This window comes from Miniopterus natalensis, chromosome 14, assembly GCF_054644295.1.
Source record: "Miniopterus natalensis isolate mMinNat1 chromosome 14, mMinNat1.hap1, whole genome shotgun sequence".
Lineage (NCBI taxonomy): Eukaryota > Metazoa > Chordata > Mammalia > Chiroptera > Miniopteridae > Miniopterus > Miniopterus natalensis.
This window is the reverse complement of record NC_142094.1, coordinates 52,293,546-52,312,030: the sequence shown is the minus strand read 5'-3', so window position 1 is coordinate 52,312,030 and position 18,485 is coordinate 52,293,546. Positions and strand designations below refer to the sequence as shown.

At 54.8% G+C, this 18,485-nt stretch overlaps 1 protein-coding gene across 1 annotated transcript; it reads left to right on the top strand.

Moving 5' to 3' along the window:
• The first annotated feature begins 1,947 nt into the window (after positions 1-1,947).
• On the top strand, positions 1,948-5,831 carry VAX1 (ventral anterior homeobox 1). Its single transcript, XM_087824180.1, has 3 exons — positions 1,948-2,188; positions 3,291-3,478; positions 5,256-5,831. Exons 1-3 carry the CDS (start codon positions 1,948-1,950, stop codon positions 5,829-5,831), a joined length of 1,005 nt encoding a protein of 334 aa, XP_087680306.1.
• The last annotated feature ends 12,654 nt before the right edge of the window (positions 5,832-18,485 follow it).

The window sequence follows — 18,485 nt, the reverse complement described above, 5'->3', positions numbered from 1 at the left end:
ACACACGCGCACACACACACGCACACACACACACACGCACGCACCAATGAAATAAAGTAATAGGCCGGGGTCCGCCTCCAGCGCCCGGAACGCCCTCCGGAACAGGACCCCAGCGGGCTCTCCTGGGGGCCAGGGGGCTGGGAAGGGGAAGGGGGAGGGGACAGTGGGCGGCCCATCCGGCCCCGACAGGTTCTCCGGGGTCCAGCAGGGTGGCGGCGGGATCGTGGGGCGGGGCGCGCCTGGCTGCGCTCGGGGTCGGGGGGGGCCCTCGGCGGCGCCCCCCCACTCGCATCCCCCTTTCTCCCTCGCTCCCAACCGCTCGCCGCGCCCGCCGCCCCAGCCCCCTCCCCTAACCCGCCCGCCTCCGCCCCCATTCTCGGAATTGTGTAAAAAAATTCTCAGCCCAGCCTCCCGCCCCCCCACCCCCGGCCCCCGCCCCCGAACTCCCTTTAAAAAAAAACCCTCCCCTCCCGGCCCTTGCACTCTTTGTGAATGAGGGCAGAGCACTCGGCCCTTCCCCCGCCCAGGAGCCACGCCAGACCGCCGCACTCGGAGGACTGTTTGTTAATAGTCCAATTAGATAATTGCCATCTTTCACTCCTTTTGCTCCGCATTTCCCATAAAGGAATGAATGGGGAGAGCGGCGTGGAGAGGGCTTCTGCCCCGGCAAGGTGACGAGGAGGGCCGGAGCATGCTCCTTGCACAAGGCCGCGCGCTTGAATTGAATCATTGTAGCCTAATCAATGCTCTTATTGGATTACTGGCTGTTGCTTTTCTCAAAGATATTGTAGCAGAGACAATGAAATAGCTAGGGGAAAACTTTTTTTTTTTTTTGAAGCAGATCTCACAGTTGAGGTTCTCTCGGCTCTCTCTCTCCCTCCCCCCCTCCCGCTGGACTCTGAGTACAAAGCTGCCCTTTGAATGGGCTGCCTCCGGGCCGCTGGAGGTGCAGGCATGAAAAAACCCAACGGGGACTGAACGAGGAGAGGTGGCAGCGTAAGATGGCTGTCAGCGCCGAGGTGTGCGAGGAGGGACTTGTTGGGGATGAGAGCTGGGCTCTTTAGGGTGGGGGGGGAGATACTTTTTTGGGGGAAAACTTTCTCTCCGCTCCCCTTCTTCTCCCCGCTCCCCTCCGCCCCAGGCAACTGTTTTCTGGGCTGCAGGGTGTGTAAGGGGTTTTTGTGTTTTTGTTGGTTGTTGTTTTTTTTTTCTCTCCCCCCCCCCTCCTACCCTCATTCAGCTCTATTTGTCGAGTGTGGAGAAAACCCCTCTCGCCAGTATGTGAGCAGGAGGGTCAAAGGCAAAGGGAAAGTTAATAATGCCTGCTAATGGCACCAACCATTCAGGATGAACCTTGCCAAAAGTTTTTCTGGAAGTGTGGGTCTTTGATTGTGCGTTTCCTGAAAGCAAGACCAATCATTTCCGTTTATTCCGTGGCTAAACCCCTACTTGATTGGGGACAGGGACAGAAACCATCCATTACGATCTGATATATTATCCAAACAATTTAGTGTATTCATGAGGTAACCGAAACGTGGGGGCTGCGAAATTACCCGTAATCAATTGCAACAGCGAGCGCGCGTCCCCCCGGGTGTCGGACAACTACGACTCGCCGTCTCAGCAGCAGGCGGGAGCCTCAGCATTTCGGAGTTGGCGCTGCTCGCGACCTGATCTCCGGGCTGGGGACACTGGACGCGCTCCGAGGACGCGGGCGCTGACGAGGCGGCCTCGCCCCTGCTCCGCGGGGACATCGGACCGGACCCGCCGCCTCTGCCCGCGCGCCGCCGCCCCGCCGGGACACCCATTCTTGCCTCTCGCCTCCCTCCGGGGCCAGGGGCAGGGGCTCGCTGTATCGTAGGGGTTTTGTGCCCCGCTCTGGCGTTGCTTTTTTTTTTTTTTTTTTCTTCTCTCCTGTTTTCTTTTTCTTGTTTTGTTCTTGCCTCTCCTATGTTCGGGAAACCAGACAAAATGGACGTTCGGTGCCACTCGGACGCAGAGGCTGCCCGGGTCTCCAAGAACGCGCACAAGGAGAGCCGGGAGGGCAAGGGCGCGGAGGGGAGCCTGCCCGCCGCCTTCCTCAAGGAGCCGCAGAGCGCCTTCTCGGCGTCGGGCGCCGCGGAGGATTGTAACAAAAGTAAATCCAATTCCTCCGCCGACCCGGATTACTGCCGCCGGATCCTGGTCCGAGGTAGGGATGGGCGAAGCTGCCCCGCGCGCTCTTTAGGGGGAGGGGGGAGACTCCCGCTGCCCCAGCCGCGCGCCCACCGACCCCGGCAGGCGCGCGGGGACTTCGGAGAAAGTTGCTGGCCCTCCTGGCCCCGGGTCCGGCTGGCCCGAGGGGACTCGCCCCTGGGGGCGTGCACTCTCTAGGGAACCACGGTCTCCCAGCCCCGAGGGCCCAGCGGCTGGGCTGCGGGGGAAGCTTAGGGGCTGTGCGGGCGGGCCCAGGCTCCAGGCTGCGGCCTCCGACCCGGGAAAGGAGCAGGGGACCCCGGAGGACTTGTGCGCGCCCCGCGGCCCGGAGGACCTGCCGGGAGCCCGGTCGCGGACTCCCGCGCGCCCTGGCGAGTTGAGCGCACCCAAGGGGGAGCGCGGGCGCGGGAGGACAGCGACCGACCCCGGGGTACGGCCCAGGCAGCTGGCGCGCTGGGCCCAGGGCCCCGGCGCCGCGTTCGAGGCTGGAGAAGCGGCCGGGCTCGGTGGCCGGGCCGCGGAGGCCGCCTCGGTGCTCGGCTCGGCCCCGCTCTGCTGCGCCGCGTGCGCTCAGCTTGGGCGGCCACGGCGGTGAGGCCCGGCCCCGGCCCCGCCAGCAGATCGCCAGGCCCCTCCGGCCCCGACTCGGTCCCTCCTCCTTCCGCCTCCCGGGCTCCGGAGAAGGTGCCCCGGGCTGGGGGTAAGCACCGCCGGAGCGCGGTCTGGTCAACACGCTCCAGGTCTAGGGCCCGCAGGACCCGGGCTGGTCAGTGTGGGGACCCTCAGGCTACCAGGGACCCAGACCACGTAGTCAAGGCCCCCAAGCCCGGAGGACCGTCCTCCGATTTGGAATTGATTTCCCCCCTCCCTGTCCAGAGGGCTCTACAAAGGCACAGCCTGGTTCTCCCGCCGTCAGCGGTCGGCGGTAACCTCGTAGTCCCCGGACGCACAGTCTTCGATCCGGGGCTGTGGCCGCCCCCCGCCCCCTCCCCTGCCCCCGCCCCACCTCTGAACTTCAGGCCGATGGCGCCTGTTCCAGGAGCCAGCTCCGGCCGGAGAGGCGGAGGCTCTGGCGACTGATATTTCCCCTTCCCCAGATGCCAAGGGGTCCATCCGAGAGATCATCCTGCCCAAGGGGCTGGACCTGGACCGGCCCAAGAGGACGCGCACGTCCTTCACCGCGGAGCAGCTCTACCGGCTGGAGATGGAGTTTCAGCGCTGCCAGTACGTGGTGGGCCGCGAGCGGACCGAGCTCGCCCGGCAGCTCAACCTCTCCGAGACCCAGGTACACAGCCCGGCGCCGGCCTCCTCCCCACCACCCCAGCCAGCGCTTACTCACCACCTAGTCTGGCTCTGGACAGAGCCTCCCTGGGGGACAGAGGGGGGGAGGCTTTCTTCCCTTCCATAATCCTTCCCTTTCCCCCCATACCCTCAAATATTCCAGGGCCCATGACCTGCTCACTTGGCCTAGCCCAGGAGGCCCCAGATCCTGTCCTTTGGGAATTCTTTTTGGACCCCAGTCTTGAGAATTCCTTGCTTGTCTCTGGTCTACAAGGAACTGATGTTCACCCTGTTTTCGCTACCTCATTTTGGCCAGATTTCCAGGCACACCCCTCCCTTTGGGCACCTGAGCCTTACACAACACCCAGGCCCATTCTGCCATGGGCCAAAAACCTAGGGCCAAAGCCCCCTGCTCCAGCGCTGTGACAACTAGGATTAGAAAGGTGCACATTCCTAATATCTGCCTGTGCAGACCTGGCTGCCGGACCTTTAAGGCTTCTCCTGGTCCCAAGCTACCCTATTCTCAGCCCTGAGCACCTACGCCAGACACCTAGGAGGCCCTGTCTTGTGTGCCGATGGATGAGGTATGGGGTGGGAGACAGATCTGGGGCCCTGCGAGCCAGCACTGCCAACTGTGCTTTTTAGGTCTTTAGCTTTACATGAAATCCATACGATGCTATGGAGCTGGCTATTTGGACTCAGCCCAGAGCCACTTTAGGGCCTGAGAGGTTTGCCTTGTGGAGGCCCTTTGGGGCCTGCCCAGGGATGGCACCGGCTTGGCCTAGCTAAGACACACATTGTTTTCTGAGCATCAGTCCCTTTCCTTGTACCCAGCCAGGAAGCAGGTGGGGGGAACATCGTAGGTCTGGGATCTGGACAGAAAATTGAGAACCAAGGACAGAGCAGATCGGTCGTTCTTTCCGAGCCTGAGTCGGCATAGTAGCTTTCCCCTAGTCTCCCAGCTACCACCTCTCTTAGTATAGTTTACAAAATCTAGACAGGATAACCTTTCCCTATAGCTGCCAAACTCCATTCTGGGCCACCCGCTAGGCCTGAAGGGCGACAGAGGGAGGAGGGGGGGAGGAAGGTGGAGAGATTTAGTCCAGTGCAGCCTCCCGACTTTCTCCAGCGGCTCCAAAGTCCTGCTGGAGAGCAGCGGAGTGGTAAATGGAGTATCCCTCAGCCCCTCCAAACCAGCTGGTGGTGAGACTAGGTGGGGAAAGCTTGGCCTATAAAGTCCACATTGCACAAATTATTCCTTCCACAACCACCTTCCCTGCTAGCTGCTAGCTGCTGGTCAAGTCTCACACGCGTAAGCAAGACACAGCTGCTGGTAGGCTTCAACAGTAATGCTGCGGGGGCTAACTGCGAGCCAGTTTGGCCAGGGGCCTGGGTCCCCACCGACCCGCACTTCCCACTTCCCCCCAGCATCCTCAGGCCTCACGGATCAGCAGCCCAGCTCCCGGTAGTGCAACCTCCCCAGTGAAATCCTTTCTGGTCTTTCGAGTTAAGGTCGTGGACAGTTTTATTACTTTTTTGGTAACCTTGGCCAGCCAGGGCCTGCTTCCCTGGCCCGGAAGTGCAGCCTAGCAGAGCCGCGTCCCCGCACCTGGCGGTCCTGGTCCCCCACCCCCACCGCACCCCCTCAGCTCCCAGCCGGACCTCTCCCGCGGCGGGTGGGGCTGGGGCTGAGGCTGCGGGAGGGCCCCCGGAGACCTCGCACCCCTTGACGCCCGTCTCCCCTGCTCCCCTCTCCCGCCCTCCCCGCGCCCGGGATGCAGGTGAAGGTCTGGTTCCAGAACCGGCGCACGAAGCAGAAGAAGGACCAGGGGAAGGACTCGGAGCTGCGCTCGGTGGTGTCGGAGACGGCGGCCACGTGCAGCGTGCTGCGGCTGCTGGAGCAGGGCCGCCTGCTGTCGCCGCCCGGCCTCCCGGCGCTGCTGCCGCCCTGCGCCACCGGCGCGCTCGGCTCCGCGCTCCGCGGGCCCAGCCTGCCCGCCCTGGGCGCGGGCGCCGCCGCGGGCTCGGCCGCCGCCGCCACGGCCTCCGCCCCCGGGCCCGCCAGCGCCGCGTCCCCGCACCCGCCGGCCGTGGGCGGCGCGCCGGGGCCCGGGCCCGCGGGGCCGGGGGGACTGCACGCGGGCGCGCCCGCCGCGGGCCACGGCCTCTTCTCGCTGCCGGTGCCCTCGCTGCTCGGCTCGGTCGCCGGCCGCCTGTCCTCCGCGCCGCTGGCCATGGCCGGCTCGCTGGCCGGCAATTTGCAAGAACTCTCCGCCCGCTACCTGAGCTCCTCGGCCTTCGAGCCTTACTCCCGGACCAGCAATAAAGAAGGCGCCGAGAAAAAAGCGCTGGACTGATTGTACGGGTTGGCCTGTATTTATATTTATAGTATCTATTGTGGTGATATTTATGGACTCACGCGAGCTCGGCGCCCGGGGCTCCCGCGCTGGGCTCCCGGCGCCCAGGAGGCCGCGGACAGCTCTCCGTCCCCACCAGGCTCTGCTACTAATTTCATCTCATTTGGGCTATTTCCCCCCCCACCACACCTTTCCTACGTGTTCTCCCCTCCCCGCAAACTTCCTCGGAACCCAGGAGAATCCAAAGAATTGGGAGAAAGGCCCGAGTTAGCCAACCGGACGCCTCCACCAGTGCGGGGCCCTGGAGCGCAGGGACCGGTGCTCAGGCCGGAGCGCAGGACCCCTCCCGAGACCCGGCCGCCGCTGCCCTGCCCGTCGAGGAGTCTTAGGAATATTTTGCAAGAGGAAAGCTGAGCGCAGAGCCCAGCGGCTGAAAACGCTGGCGGGTTTCTTGAGACCCAAAAAGGAGCACCTTCCTTCCTTTCGCCAGAGAAACCAGGGCTTTTGGGGAGCCCCTGGCCCCCACTTTGCGGACCTCTCCGGAGAGCCGGTGCCCGCGCAGCTTCCCGGCTGGACAAATCCTGCTGAGTTTTCCTTCCCTGTAGAGAAGCTCCCATCACAGCCGCCTCCTGGGCCTGTGGACCCCAGGAGACAATAAACGCAACATCGCTGTAGGCATGGGTGGTGACAGATTTGACCTTCTCAGCAATAAAACAACAGAGCGAGAGAGAACCACCGCATTCAACCGGATCCAGCAGAACCTGTTTAAAAAGACTCGTCCGGATGGCGTTCGGAAGCTCTGAGAAAACGCAGCACAGAGAGCCCGCCACGGGGCGCGCGGCAGAATTAAAGTTCTGGATGTTACCATTTTAAGCAGAAATTTAGAAGGGAAAAAGCAAACGAAAAAGCCAACTCAGCGAATGGAAGGAAACTCGACATCCTTCCCCGCGGCTGTGCGCGGCGGCGGCTGCAGCTGGCGGGGCTCCGGGAAGGAAGGGCGCGGGGTGGCTCTGGCGGCCCGCGCCCGGCGCGCGCGCGGCTGCGGGCAGAGCCGCGGGGCCCGGAGACCCGTTGGTGCCCCGCGCCGCCGCGGCCCCTCCTCCCGGACGCGCGGAACCCGCCAGGCCCGGAGGAGACGCGGGGTTTCCGAGCAGCGTTTTTACGCAGCGAGAGGCAAGGACCCAGCCCCGCAGAGCAGCGCGTCCCAGCCGCCTCCGCCGGGGCCGCCGCGCCCAGATCAGCATCCTGCGTGGAAAGGAAAGGCTCCCTCCCCTCCCGGCCCCCAGGGTTCCCACGGTCCGGAGTCAGAAACCTGGACTTGCCCCCGCGCGACGACGGCAGGCCCCACGGCCACGGCTACTCGTATTTTAACCAAAACCACAGACCCGGGCGGCGAGAGGCCGCGGTGTCTAGAATGTATCCCTCCATCCGAAGCGAGCGTAGAGCGTTTTAAAAAAAATAGTAATTTTATTGTAAATTATTTACGTCGGAAGCTTTTCCTTTCTTTCTTCCTTTTTTTTTTTTTTTTTTAAATTAGGCAAATTATTTTTAGTGAAGAGAATAATGGAGGATTCGTTCGCGGGTAGGTGTCGCTGAATCCTGGCTACTAACTTTGTTCTGAATGTTTTGGATATTTGGATGTTTTGTATTTATGTGGTGAGAGTGAAATATATATCTATGATGAGTAACGAGGTGTATTTTCGTCTTGCATTTGAAGGGGGAAAAAAACCCAAAAAACAAAAGCAGAAACACCCAGCAAATGATGAGTCTGCGTGGGGACTCTGGGGACAGAGGGTGAAGGTTTTGGCGGGTGTGTGTGTGGGGGGGACTGGTACCCTGAACTCCAGGGATGAGGTTTTGGGGGGATTTCAGTAAGAGAGATGGAGACCCCGGCTTCGATGGCCCTTCCACTTGTTTGAGCATCTACTGTCCAGGTCTCTGTCCCAAGGACGTGGCCCTTCAGCCCCCCCATCTCCCACTTTGCGTTTCTTGGTTTTCTTAGGAACTTGTCTCTGGACACCCTGAATTTCCTGCCGCCTAACGCTCCGGTTTCTAGAGTTCTCCAGCCGCACCTCCAAGCCCGCGGTGTTTTGGATTTTGTGCCATCACAGGGCCCAGGAGAAGTAGGGTTTTCCTTCTTCTGACTTTAGAATAAGTCTCCACGGTCAGAGAGACACTTTGAAGGAACAAGAGAACTGAGCAGATATTAACTCCTGCAGGGATGCTCCCTCCACCCCGCCCCATACAGGGCCAGGACTGACGGACCTGGACGTGGCAAACGGAAATCTTGGGGAGCTAGGAGGGCTGGGGAGAGTGCTCTCGGGAGCACTGTCCTAACACATCCCGAGTCCCCCCCCCCAGGGGGGGCACAGCAGCTGGAGCTGGTCTTCCCAGCCCGCACACCTGGGAGATGTGGGGGCCCACCGTTCTCTTGGGGAACCCACGCCCACCAGGCCCTATGTATGTATTTTGCCACAGGTTTTCTGCATCCAAAATAAGGCTGCGGTGCAGTGTGGTGGGCAGAGGGGTTCCTGGGCTTAGTGTGGATTGGGGCGCCCCGGGTTTAGGACCTTCGCCATGAGCTCGGCGTTTGCTGGGAGCACCAACCAGACAGTTCACTTCTGTTTCTCAAGGTGACCGCACACCCCTCAGCTGTGCTCCCTCTGGTTCGGTCCCCTGCTTATCTTCCCCTGCTTTCTCCTCTCAGGCAGACCTCTGAGCTCCCCGCCCCCCCCAGGACCTCTCTCCTGGTGGGCTCTTGGCCTCCCCCCTCTTTCCCCTCCTACATGGCTTCTCCTCAATCTGCCTCGCTCTCTCTCATATTCCCCCCCCTTTGGATTCCTCTGCCTGCCCGGGTGGCCCCGAGGCCAAGGCCTGGGTGGCTCTAGCTTGGGTTTCAGGGCTGGTGGTTGGGGCCAGCAAGGGGGAGAAGGGAGTGGGAAGGTGGCATAATTTTATGGAACAAAAGACAAAATCCCAGCCTCAGGGTCCCCAACGAGTTCAGTGCCCTCCTCCAGGAGTCTCAGCCTGGGGAGTCACCAGGCAGACCCCTTAACAGCTACCCCCCACTCCCCCCCCCTTACTCCCTTTTGCATTCTTACCCCTACAGGGAAAGGGCCAGCTACCAGCTACCAGCTACCGCACCTCCTCTCTGCTCTCACCTCCCTTCCCTCCCTGGCTTTGGGGAGAGCTGCTGAGCCCTCGCCTGCCACTCAGGGAGGGCGATTGTTCTTAAAGAGACTCTTCTGCACAGAAAGAGAATCACAATTTTAATTAAAAAAACATTTATAGACAATTCATCTAGTTTTAGTGCTTGTTGTATATATTCCCTCCTTCCCCGTGGGCCTCTAGCAAGCTGCCTCTGGTGAGGCCTCTGGCTTCCAGCTAGTGATTCAGACCACGGAGGAGGCAGGTGGCCTCCGTGGCAACAGCTGGCCCTGCCCGGGAGAAGGTGGAAGGGGCTCCTGTGGGTCAAGGACAGCATCTGGAGGTGCGGGGAGGGGGGCTGTTGGAAGGAATCTCATGCTTAGGCCTGTGCAAAACAACATCCAAGTTAGCTCAGAGTGGAAAAGAAAAGAAAACCTCTCACCACGCTCCTGTGAGCCTGGTGGTCCGGTGTGGGGAAGGTGTGGAAGGTCACGGGGAGCTGAACTGGGACACAGCCTCGCAGCCACACATGCAACTGGCCTAACCCTGAGCTGACAGGTATTCATAATCAATAGCATTTCGCCGCCCTTTAGGGTTTACGAAGAGCCTTTCACATGCACCGTGTCCCTCATTCCTCACTTTCAGAGGCCCAGCCTCATTTTAAAGGGACACATTCAGGCTTGCAGCAATCCGATGGCATGCCAAAGGCCACACAGTCAGAGCCACAGGCCTGCGAGCTCCCCAGGGCCCGGGCCCTCTCCTTTCTGCTGCTGCCTCCCCTCCTCCCTCTTCCTCGCTCCCTCCCCCCCTTTCTTTCTTCCCTTTTCCTTCTTTCCTTCCATTTGTGCTGAAAGGGTCTGGATTCTTGTACCTGAACCCTTCGGCCTCTTTGCATCCGCATCTGCCCGCTGGCTCCCATTTCCAGCCCTCTTTCTCCGACACCAGCTGCTGAGGATGTGCTTGGTGCCTCACAGAGAGGCCCGAATTTCCTCCCTTTGCCTGTCTTCTTTCCTGCCAGAACCCAACTACTACCTTCTGGGATGACATCTTTAAACCTCTTACCCTCTTTGCCTTATACCTCCTTAATACTTTTTTCAAATTGAGGCGTAACATTTATAAGGTAAACATCTATATGGTAAGGTACAAAAGCTTATGTATGCAGTTGTGTTTTTACACACACACATGCACACACACACACGCACACACGCACACGTTGAATTGTTCCAGTGAAACACTTTCAACTTCTCACCTTAGGCCACGTGATGACACAATGTCTTCCTCTTGTTTGAAAAGAAACGGTGTCACGTTGGTGCGCTGTTGTTGCACAGAAACCTTTCTAGGAAGTCTTTCTAAGGCTTCTTGAAGCCATTAGAAATTTTGTATCTCTTGTAAACCCCTGCGGTCCTGAGTTTAAGAGACTTAAGCTGATCAGAACTTACAATCTACTAGGTCAGGATTTCTCAAGATACAACGGAAAACCACCTGCTTCCGAACCACCTGGGGACTGGTTAAAATGCAGAGTCCTAAACCTCAGCCCTGCTCGATGAATCGAAAACTCCGGGGATAGGGCTCAGGAATGTGTGTTATTAGCAGTTTCCCAAGTGATGCTTATCCACGTGAACATTTGAAAACTGCTCTACTAAATGGCAAACTCCCAAAACACTGCAACCTCCAGCATCTGGCCCAGGGCCTGGCGTTTGGTGGGAGTACAATGAATGTTTGTTAAACAAATTAATCCACATTTTCTGACACAGTTTAGAGTTTCTTGGATCACATTATAGTATTGTAATTTAACACCATTTCTACACTGAGAAATCTTTACATTTCAGAGTCTTGTTACTTGAATAGGTTTTATTTTGATGATGCAGGAGAGGAAAGGGAATAGGCTTTGGTGGTTTCTCAGATCTCAGGAAGGCCTTTTATAAACCCAAGTGGGACCACCTTGCTGGACTGGCTGCTCCCTTCAGACCTGGGCGTTTGGGGAGGGCAGAAGGAGAGTTCTCCAGAGTTGCCGAAAGACACTCAGATGCACACCTTTCCAGGTCGGACCTGAATGCTTCTGTTGAAGAAACATCAGAACTGTGGAAGGAGCAAGGCCACCGGGTCCAGAGAAACCGGCATGGAAAGGACATGGGAGCTGAAAATTACTTCAGTATTCTCTGACTGATGGCTGATGTACAGCCTATTTTCTACTTAGAAGCCCATTTGCCTGTCTTCTTACCATGAAAACAGAAAATAAATGTCGTGCTTTATGTGGTAATGTTGTATCCATTCTTAGAAATAATAGCAACACACACGCAGGCAGAGGCACACACACATTCCCACGTACCTCACAGAGCCCAGGATGGTGGAATGCTTCACTATGAAGAAGCAGTTCATCTCGGTGGGTACCAGTTACGGGGCCTAGAGTTAGAGTGACTTGGGTTCAAATGCCAGACCCACCACTTCAGAGCTGTGTAATCTCAGACAAATTACTCAGCTGGCTGCTCTGAACCTGTTTCCATATTTGCAAGTTGAAGGTAATCGCGGCAACTATGGCGTAGAATTTTCATGAGTATTAATTAGATAAGACTCATGAAGCATCTGGTACAATTCAGTATAAACATTATAGTTACTTACAAGACTCTGTCACTGGGGTAGCTGATGACTTGAGATTCTCTCTGGGCCTCAGTTTCCCTGTCTGTAGAGTGAGAGGGTTGGCCCTAAAGTCCTTTCCTGAGGAAGGACTTGGAATTGTGATTGAGCCAGTCACAAGGGAAGTTACTGTCTCTGCCTTAGACTGGGTCCCACAGTCATCACTCAACACAGAATTTTTATCACAAATGATGATTATTATTAATAATAAATTATTATTTTCATGACTTGGCAGACAGCCTACAGCTGTTAGTTGTCAGGCAGCTCTCAGCTGTCAGTCTCCTTTGGAAACTGCCTCAGTGGAAGAAAGGCACCATGCCCAAGGTCATGCCCCATTTTCCAGGGTAGCTTCCAAGGACTAATACACACGGGCATAAGCCTGATCCTTGCACCCGCACTTTGAGTAGCTTTGAAGGGCCATCCCATCTTCCAAACTCCATGAAATGTTGGCTGAGGTTCTGTCAAGACTCCAGCACAGCTTACTGCTTCCTTCCTTTCTCTCCCGCAGTTGTTGAACTCGGAGCATCCCTAATAAACCTCCTACATGCTAATCTCCCTGCTCGTAGGGAACCCAGTAACCATAAGTGTCATGGGCAAGAGCGTGCTAAGCGGTGGAATTGGAGATGAAGCACGTGGTGGGAGGAGAGGCAGGAATTTCAGCAGTACCTGGTAGACCTTGTTAATGACCTTTGGACTTGGCCATCAAGGTGAGATCATGGGATCAATTGCAGGTCTGCAATTGGAAAGATACCGCAGGCAGTTTGGGGAGACTCTCGAGGGAGGGGGTGTGGGAACAGGAGCACAGGGACTCTGAGGCAGAGACCAGTTGGTGAATTCACTACGTAGGGACAAGAGAGGATGACAGGGGTGGTGGTGTCTGTTGGGGCAGGAGCAGCAGAAATGGACAAGAGAGGTTGGATTCAAGACATTTTCTGAGTTAAAATCAACAGATCTCAGTAACTGGAGGTGACTGGTGGTGATTTCAAGACTGGGTCCAAGTGGAACTTTCAAAACATTTTCCTTGAGCCAGAGAGATCATTAGATGTGGCGCCTGAACCCAAGAAGGGATTGGGGGAAGGGGTACTTGGGGTGGAGTTGGCTCCAAGGCTGGGGAGGCAGCGGTGAGTTCTGGCTTGGACTGGAATGACCACGCTGGTACAGTCACGGAGCATGCGCCCTAGCTGTCCCTTCTCTGGGGCGCCAAGGCTAGAGGGCCTGGGAAGGTCGGCTCTGGCGGTGACCCTGCGCCTCAAGGACGGGACCCTGGGCCTCACACTGCTCACCTCCGGGCCGGGACGCATTCGCAGGAGGCGCCTGCTGCAGCTGCGACCAGTAAACAGGAAAGCTGGGCAGGTGGGACCCTTTCTCGGCCCTGCCTTGACTTAGCCTGAGCCCGGGGGCGCCCCCACTCCTCACCAGCCGGTGCAGGGCTTGGAAAGGCCCTCCTGGAAGGAAGACCAGCAGTGCCCCAGGGGGTGCAGCAGCGGGACCCTCCTCAGAAGGTGCGGCCAGGACCCCTGGGGCCCCTTTCCACGTCCCAGCGGCTCATCAGCTCCTGGAAAATGTGAGGCAGGTAGCCCAGCGCCCCCCTGCGCCCTCCAGAGCTCTGGAGGGCAACACGCGCTGGGCCCAGCAGCGCTTGCAAGGAGAGAAGCGGGGATGCAGGCCTGGGGGCTTGGCCAGGGGCGCCCAGCAGCGAGCAGCCAGGTTTGGCTTGGTTTGGTTTCCCTCCTGTGTCAGGTAAGATGCCCCCTGTTAGACTGGGGGTCAATAAGCGAGCGTGGAATTCCACCCCTGCCTCTCATTAGCCGTGTGAACTTAGACAAATTATGGTGCCCCCTCCCAATTCGAATCCTCACCTGTAAAATAGAAACTCTGCTTTTTCAGTTGAGGTGTAAAGCGCTGGCCACAGTGGCCAGCTAGGGACACAGCAAGTGTTGCCGCCCCTCACTTCCCATGTTGAACCAGCCGCGTCCCCAGGCCCTAAGCGTCAGCTCCTGCCTAGGGCTCGCCTGGGCACAAGCATGTAAGGGCAGGTTTTGGTGTCAGTTCATTGAGATGCTGGGTGTGGAGACTGGACGTGTGACATGGAATCGGAAGGGAGACTCCTCTCTGGTACAATGAAGGAGACACACTTTCAACAGTTTGGTGTCTCCAGAGCATTTTTATGCATTTTTATACACACACACACACACACACACACACACACACACACACTCATTCATTTTGTTAAGGTTCTTGTTTTTTCCTTCATTCAAATAGGTTAATATTACGCTTTTGTGGCTCTTTTCAATTTAATGCTGTATCTTAGAGATGCGATTATGTCCCTGCTCATAGGTCTACCAGTACTGTTTGGGTTTTTGTTTTGTTCTTTATAATCCTCACCTAAGGACATGCTTAGAGAGAGGGAGCGAGAGAAACATCGATGTGAGAGAAGCATCGATTGGTTGCCTTCTGTACGCACCCCAACTGGGGATTGAACCCGAAACCCAGGTATGTGCCCTGACCGGGAACTGAACCAACAGCCTTGGGGTGCACAGGATGAAGCCCAACCAGCTGAGCCACTCCGGCAGGGCTACATTGTCAGACTCTATATATTTCATAGCATGGATGTATCATAATTTATTTAGCAAAGCAGTCTCTCCCCCCCCTCTCCAATCAACAAAAAAATAATTGAAATTAAACAGATTTATTTACCTTTTAAAACTTTTTTATTGGATTTCCTGGGGTGACATTGGTTAATAAAATTATGTAGGTTTCAGGGGTAAAATTCCATAATACGTCGTCTGTGTACTGTGTTGTGTGTTCACACCCCAAGTCCAGTCTCCTTCCATCACCATCTACCCCCGTGCCATCCTCTACCTGCCCCCACCCCCTCTCTCGCTGGTCATCGCCATGCTATTGTCTGTATCTATTAGTTTTTTGTGGTTTTTGAAATTAATCCCTTCACCTTTAAAAAACATTTTCTCACATGCTTTAGGGCGCTCGCTTTCTCTCCATATTTCACTGGCCATCTGCCTCCCCTGAAGCCCTGGAGAGCACGTTGCGGACATCACGACCCTTTCTCCTGTGCACTTCAGAATTGTCTCCTAAGAACATTCTCCCACACAGCTAAGAAAATTAATCATAATTTTATAATATTATCTAATACCCATATGTATTAAAATTTTCCCAGTTGTCCCAACAGTGTCTGAGAGTGGTTTGTTGTTGTTGTTGTTTTAATCTAGAGTAAAATCTGGGTTTCTGTATTACATTTGGTTACTGTGTCAGTTTTGTTTCTTTTAATCAGAACGGTTGTCCGATTTCTTTTTTTCTTCCATGAAGCTCACTTTTGGGCAGTTCGGGCCAGCTGTTTTGTAGAATGAAACGCATTGTGGACTTGTCTGACTGTTTCCTCATGATGTCATTTAACGCCTTTCTCTCTCCCTCCCATTTCCTGCGATCTGGAGACCAGGTGCATTTGGCTGGCCCGCTTCGCAGGCGATGTTCCGTTGCAGTTGCCTTCTCTTGTGGTCCGAGGAGGAGGGGAGTTTCATTTTCCGATCATCACACACCTGTTGAGCGCCTAGTAGGAAGCATGTGCTCTGTTAGTTAAGGTGGGAGAACATAAGCAGTGTTTACTGTAGCTCCTGGCATGTGATAGGTGCTCTATAAATACTTGTTGGCTGCTGAAATATAAAAAAGAGAATTGACATTGTAAGGCCATGAATGGCAAGAGTCGGATGAGTTGCTGAATGGAACTGCAGTGTGATTTAACAAAGATTTGGATTTTGTTGGACAGGGCCGCTGCTGTGTGCTCTGAGCTAGGTGCTGGAGGTACACTGATTATCTAGACAACCCAGCCTCTGCCTTCAAGGAGAAAATGTCCCAGCATTAGAAGCAGGAGAATAAATTTAGATGGGAAGGCAGAATTTGTATGTACTTGTATATGTACTTGTCTATAATTATCCCTCATTCTCACAGCAATATTGCAAAGTAGGTATTGTTATTGGTGCCCCTTTTCTGTTTGAGGCTCAAAAATAAGAGACTCACCCATGGGGTGGGGGGAGAGATCCCTAGGGTTCAATCCCAGACCTGTCTGACTTCAAGCCCATACTGGACTAAGAATATTAGTTTAAACTTTAGGAATTCTATGAATTTTCTGAAATTGGAGGCACGATTTTGTGGAGAGATGGTTATTTAGCAGGATCTTAAAGGAATCCATGGCTGCAAAAAAAACAGTTGTCTTAGATTGTCAGAGTTGGAAGGACCCTTAGAAATTAAAGTCCCACTGCTCTCATTGCAAAGTTGGGCAAACTGAGGCACCCAAAGGGGGAAAGACTTGTTACAGAGTGACTCCAGAGGCAGAGCCAGCACTGGAACCCAGGCCCTGGTCTCTCAGGCTGCTGTGTCCCCTTTTTGCAATATCTCACATGAGGGCAGCAGAGGCCTTGAGTGACTTGGAAGAGCTGCAGCGCACCAGACCGGATCTCTTTTTACACTGTCTTGGCAGGGAGTCACTTGGGCACCTCTGCAGGGAGGTGTGCTAAGTCTTCAAGGGCCAGATCCTAATTTAGTGCTAATTGACAAATTGCCACTCTATAGGTTACCGCTAGCAAGTGACTGCTCTGCAGCGAGCTCTGGAGTTTGGGAGAGCAACCCAACTATCCAAGAGCCTGCTTCTTGCCTAGTGTCTAGTTTGCTCCCCGGGTAGGGGAAACCCTGCCTGGGCTGTAGCAAATCGGGCCTCCTTTGGACAGACTATAGTGGAAGGGGGAAAGGCAGGACAAGCTGCTTTCTGCACCAGCAGAAACTTGGTCTGCATGCAGGAGCCGCTTGAACATAAAGAAGCGCAATCGGTGCTCATATCCCCCCTGTGTTCTATCTTCCGTGAGGCCTTGCAGGCAGCCCCGCCTTCTGCAGAGCCTGAAATCACAGCCCTTTTCCATTTTCTCACTACACTCTTTAAAAAATATGTTTTATTGATTTCAGAGAGGGGAAGGGAGAGGGAGAGAGAGAGAGAAACATCAATGATGAGAGTCATTGATCATCTGCACCCTGCACGCTCCCTACTGGGGATCCCAGTCGGGCCTTATGCATGTGCCCTGACTGGGAGTTAAACTGTGATCTCCTGGATCATAGGTCGACCCTCAACCACTGAGCCATGCCAGCCGGGCCTCACTACACTTTTAAGACTCATTTGATTCTACCCATCGCCTAGCTCGGTGCCTGGAACTTAGAAAGTTTCGAATTAGTATTTATTGACTAAATAAATGAGTGAGGTTCTACTTGGGCTTGAATCTTGATTCTACCACTTATAAGCTGTGTTATTGTAACAAGTAAGTTAACCTCTCTGAGCAATACCTATGGTTACCTAGTAAAGTGGAAAAGAGAAGTGAATCTCAGTGATGGTCAAAACAGGCCCCCTTGAGACATGGGGGAGCAGCAGGAGCCTGGCCCTGTTGGGGAACCTAGAGGCACACTGGCAGGGTTTCTCCCCTGCTTCAGAGGTTGGTCAGAGTCCCTGAGGCCCAATTCTGATTCAAAGTCCTGGCCTTGCTTTTGTGAACAGCCGGTTGATTCTTCATTCTTGGCCTGTCTCGGTAACACTAGGAACTTTGACGTTTTTTGCTCCTTTGACATGATGGCCCTTCAGCTGTTCTCTCTCTAGGGCACCCCTAAATTTGTGCCAACATCATTCAAGAGATTCCTGTCCAAAGAGTTAGGGATGGAAGGTTTAGGCTTTCTTAAAGACTCACCCCTTGCAGTCCAGACACGTTTCTGTTACTTAGCCTTGTCCAGAAAGTGGTTATTGTTTCTAGAAAAAGCCTCTGTAGTTTCAGACCTCATCATGATAAAATCTACCAGGAGTTAATGCCTGTCTGACATTAAACCAATTGCCTAGAAATCACGACACAGAAGGAATCGTCATCTCTTTATTTGAATGAAAACAAAGCAGTCCTGGGCAGATTAAAGATATATTTTAATTTTTAGAGGAAAAGAATTCTTTAAAGAGAATTGTCAACAACCCAAACCAGTTGATAAATCACATATGGAATATGCAATTAAACGTCTCCATTTTCAGAGACCTGCAATTAGAGGTCTTCGTCTAGTTGCCCATAATGACTCATTCTTGCTAATACAGTAAGGACGGAGTCAGGGAGAGAAATTCCAATTCGAACTTTTCTCTCATTTGGATCAAGAGGCTGTGGAAGTCTGCCTAGGCTGGGAGGCAGGGGAGCTGGGTTCTAGTCCCAATTCTCTCTCTTGTTAACTGGGGCTTTACCTAAATCCCTAAGCCTCTCTGAGCCTTTGTTTCCTCAGCTATAAAACAGAATAATAAACCTACCTCAGAGTGTTGTTATGAAGCCTCACCTCTGGGTGTGAGAATGCTCTGTCAATTTTAAAGTACTGTAAGGTCCTAATACATTAAATACTGTACTTTCTTTTCTTACCATAGTAGGCCAGGCCCTCTGTTGGTGGTGGGAGGAAATGGCTTTAATGTTCAATATCGGCCTTTGTGTGTTGTGAAAAGACAGACGCTGATGAGGGGCTAGGGTGATTTGTTGAGCGTGTCTGTGATTGACTGGTGGCCCTGTTTCTGGTGATCAGGAATTTATCACTGAGAAGGCTGCTATGTGGTTGGGGAGCTGGGACTTGGCCTGTGCCTTCCCAACTGCAGAGGGTCACTGCAGATGCCCCAGGTGCCGTTGCAGTGATCTTGCTGGATTCATATTAAAGAGAGACCACTCATTTGGACCAAGTGGAGGACATGGGGAATTGTGACAAGGACACTGAGAATTTTCAGGGTTCAATTCTAAGTCTCAGTGTGGGGCCGTAGGATAAGAATTGGGGTTTGAGTTTGAACAGCATATCAGACTTGGAAAGTACCCT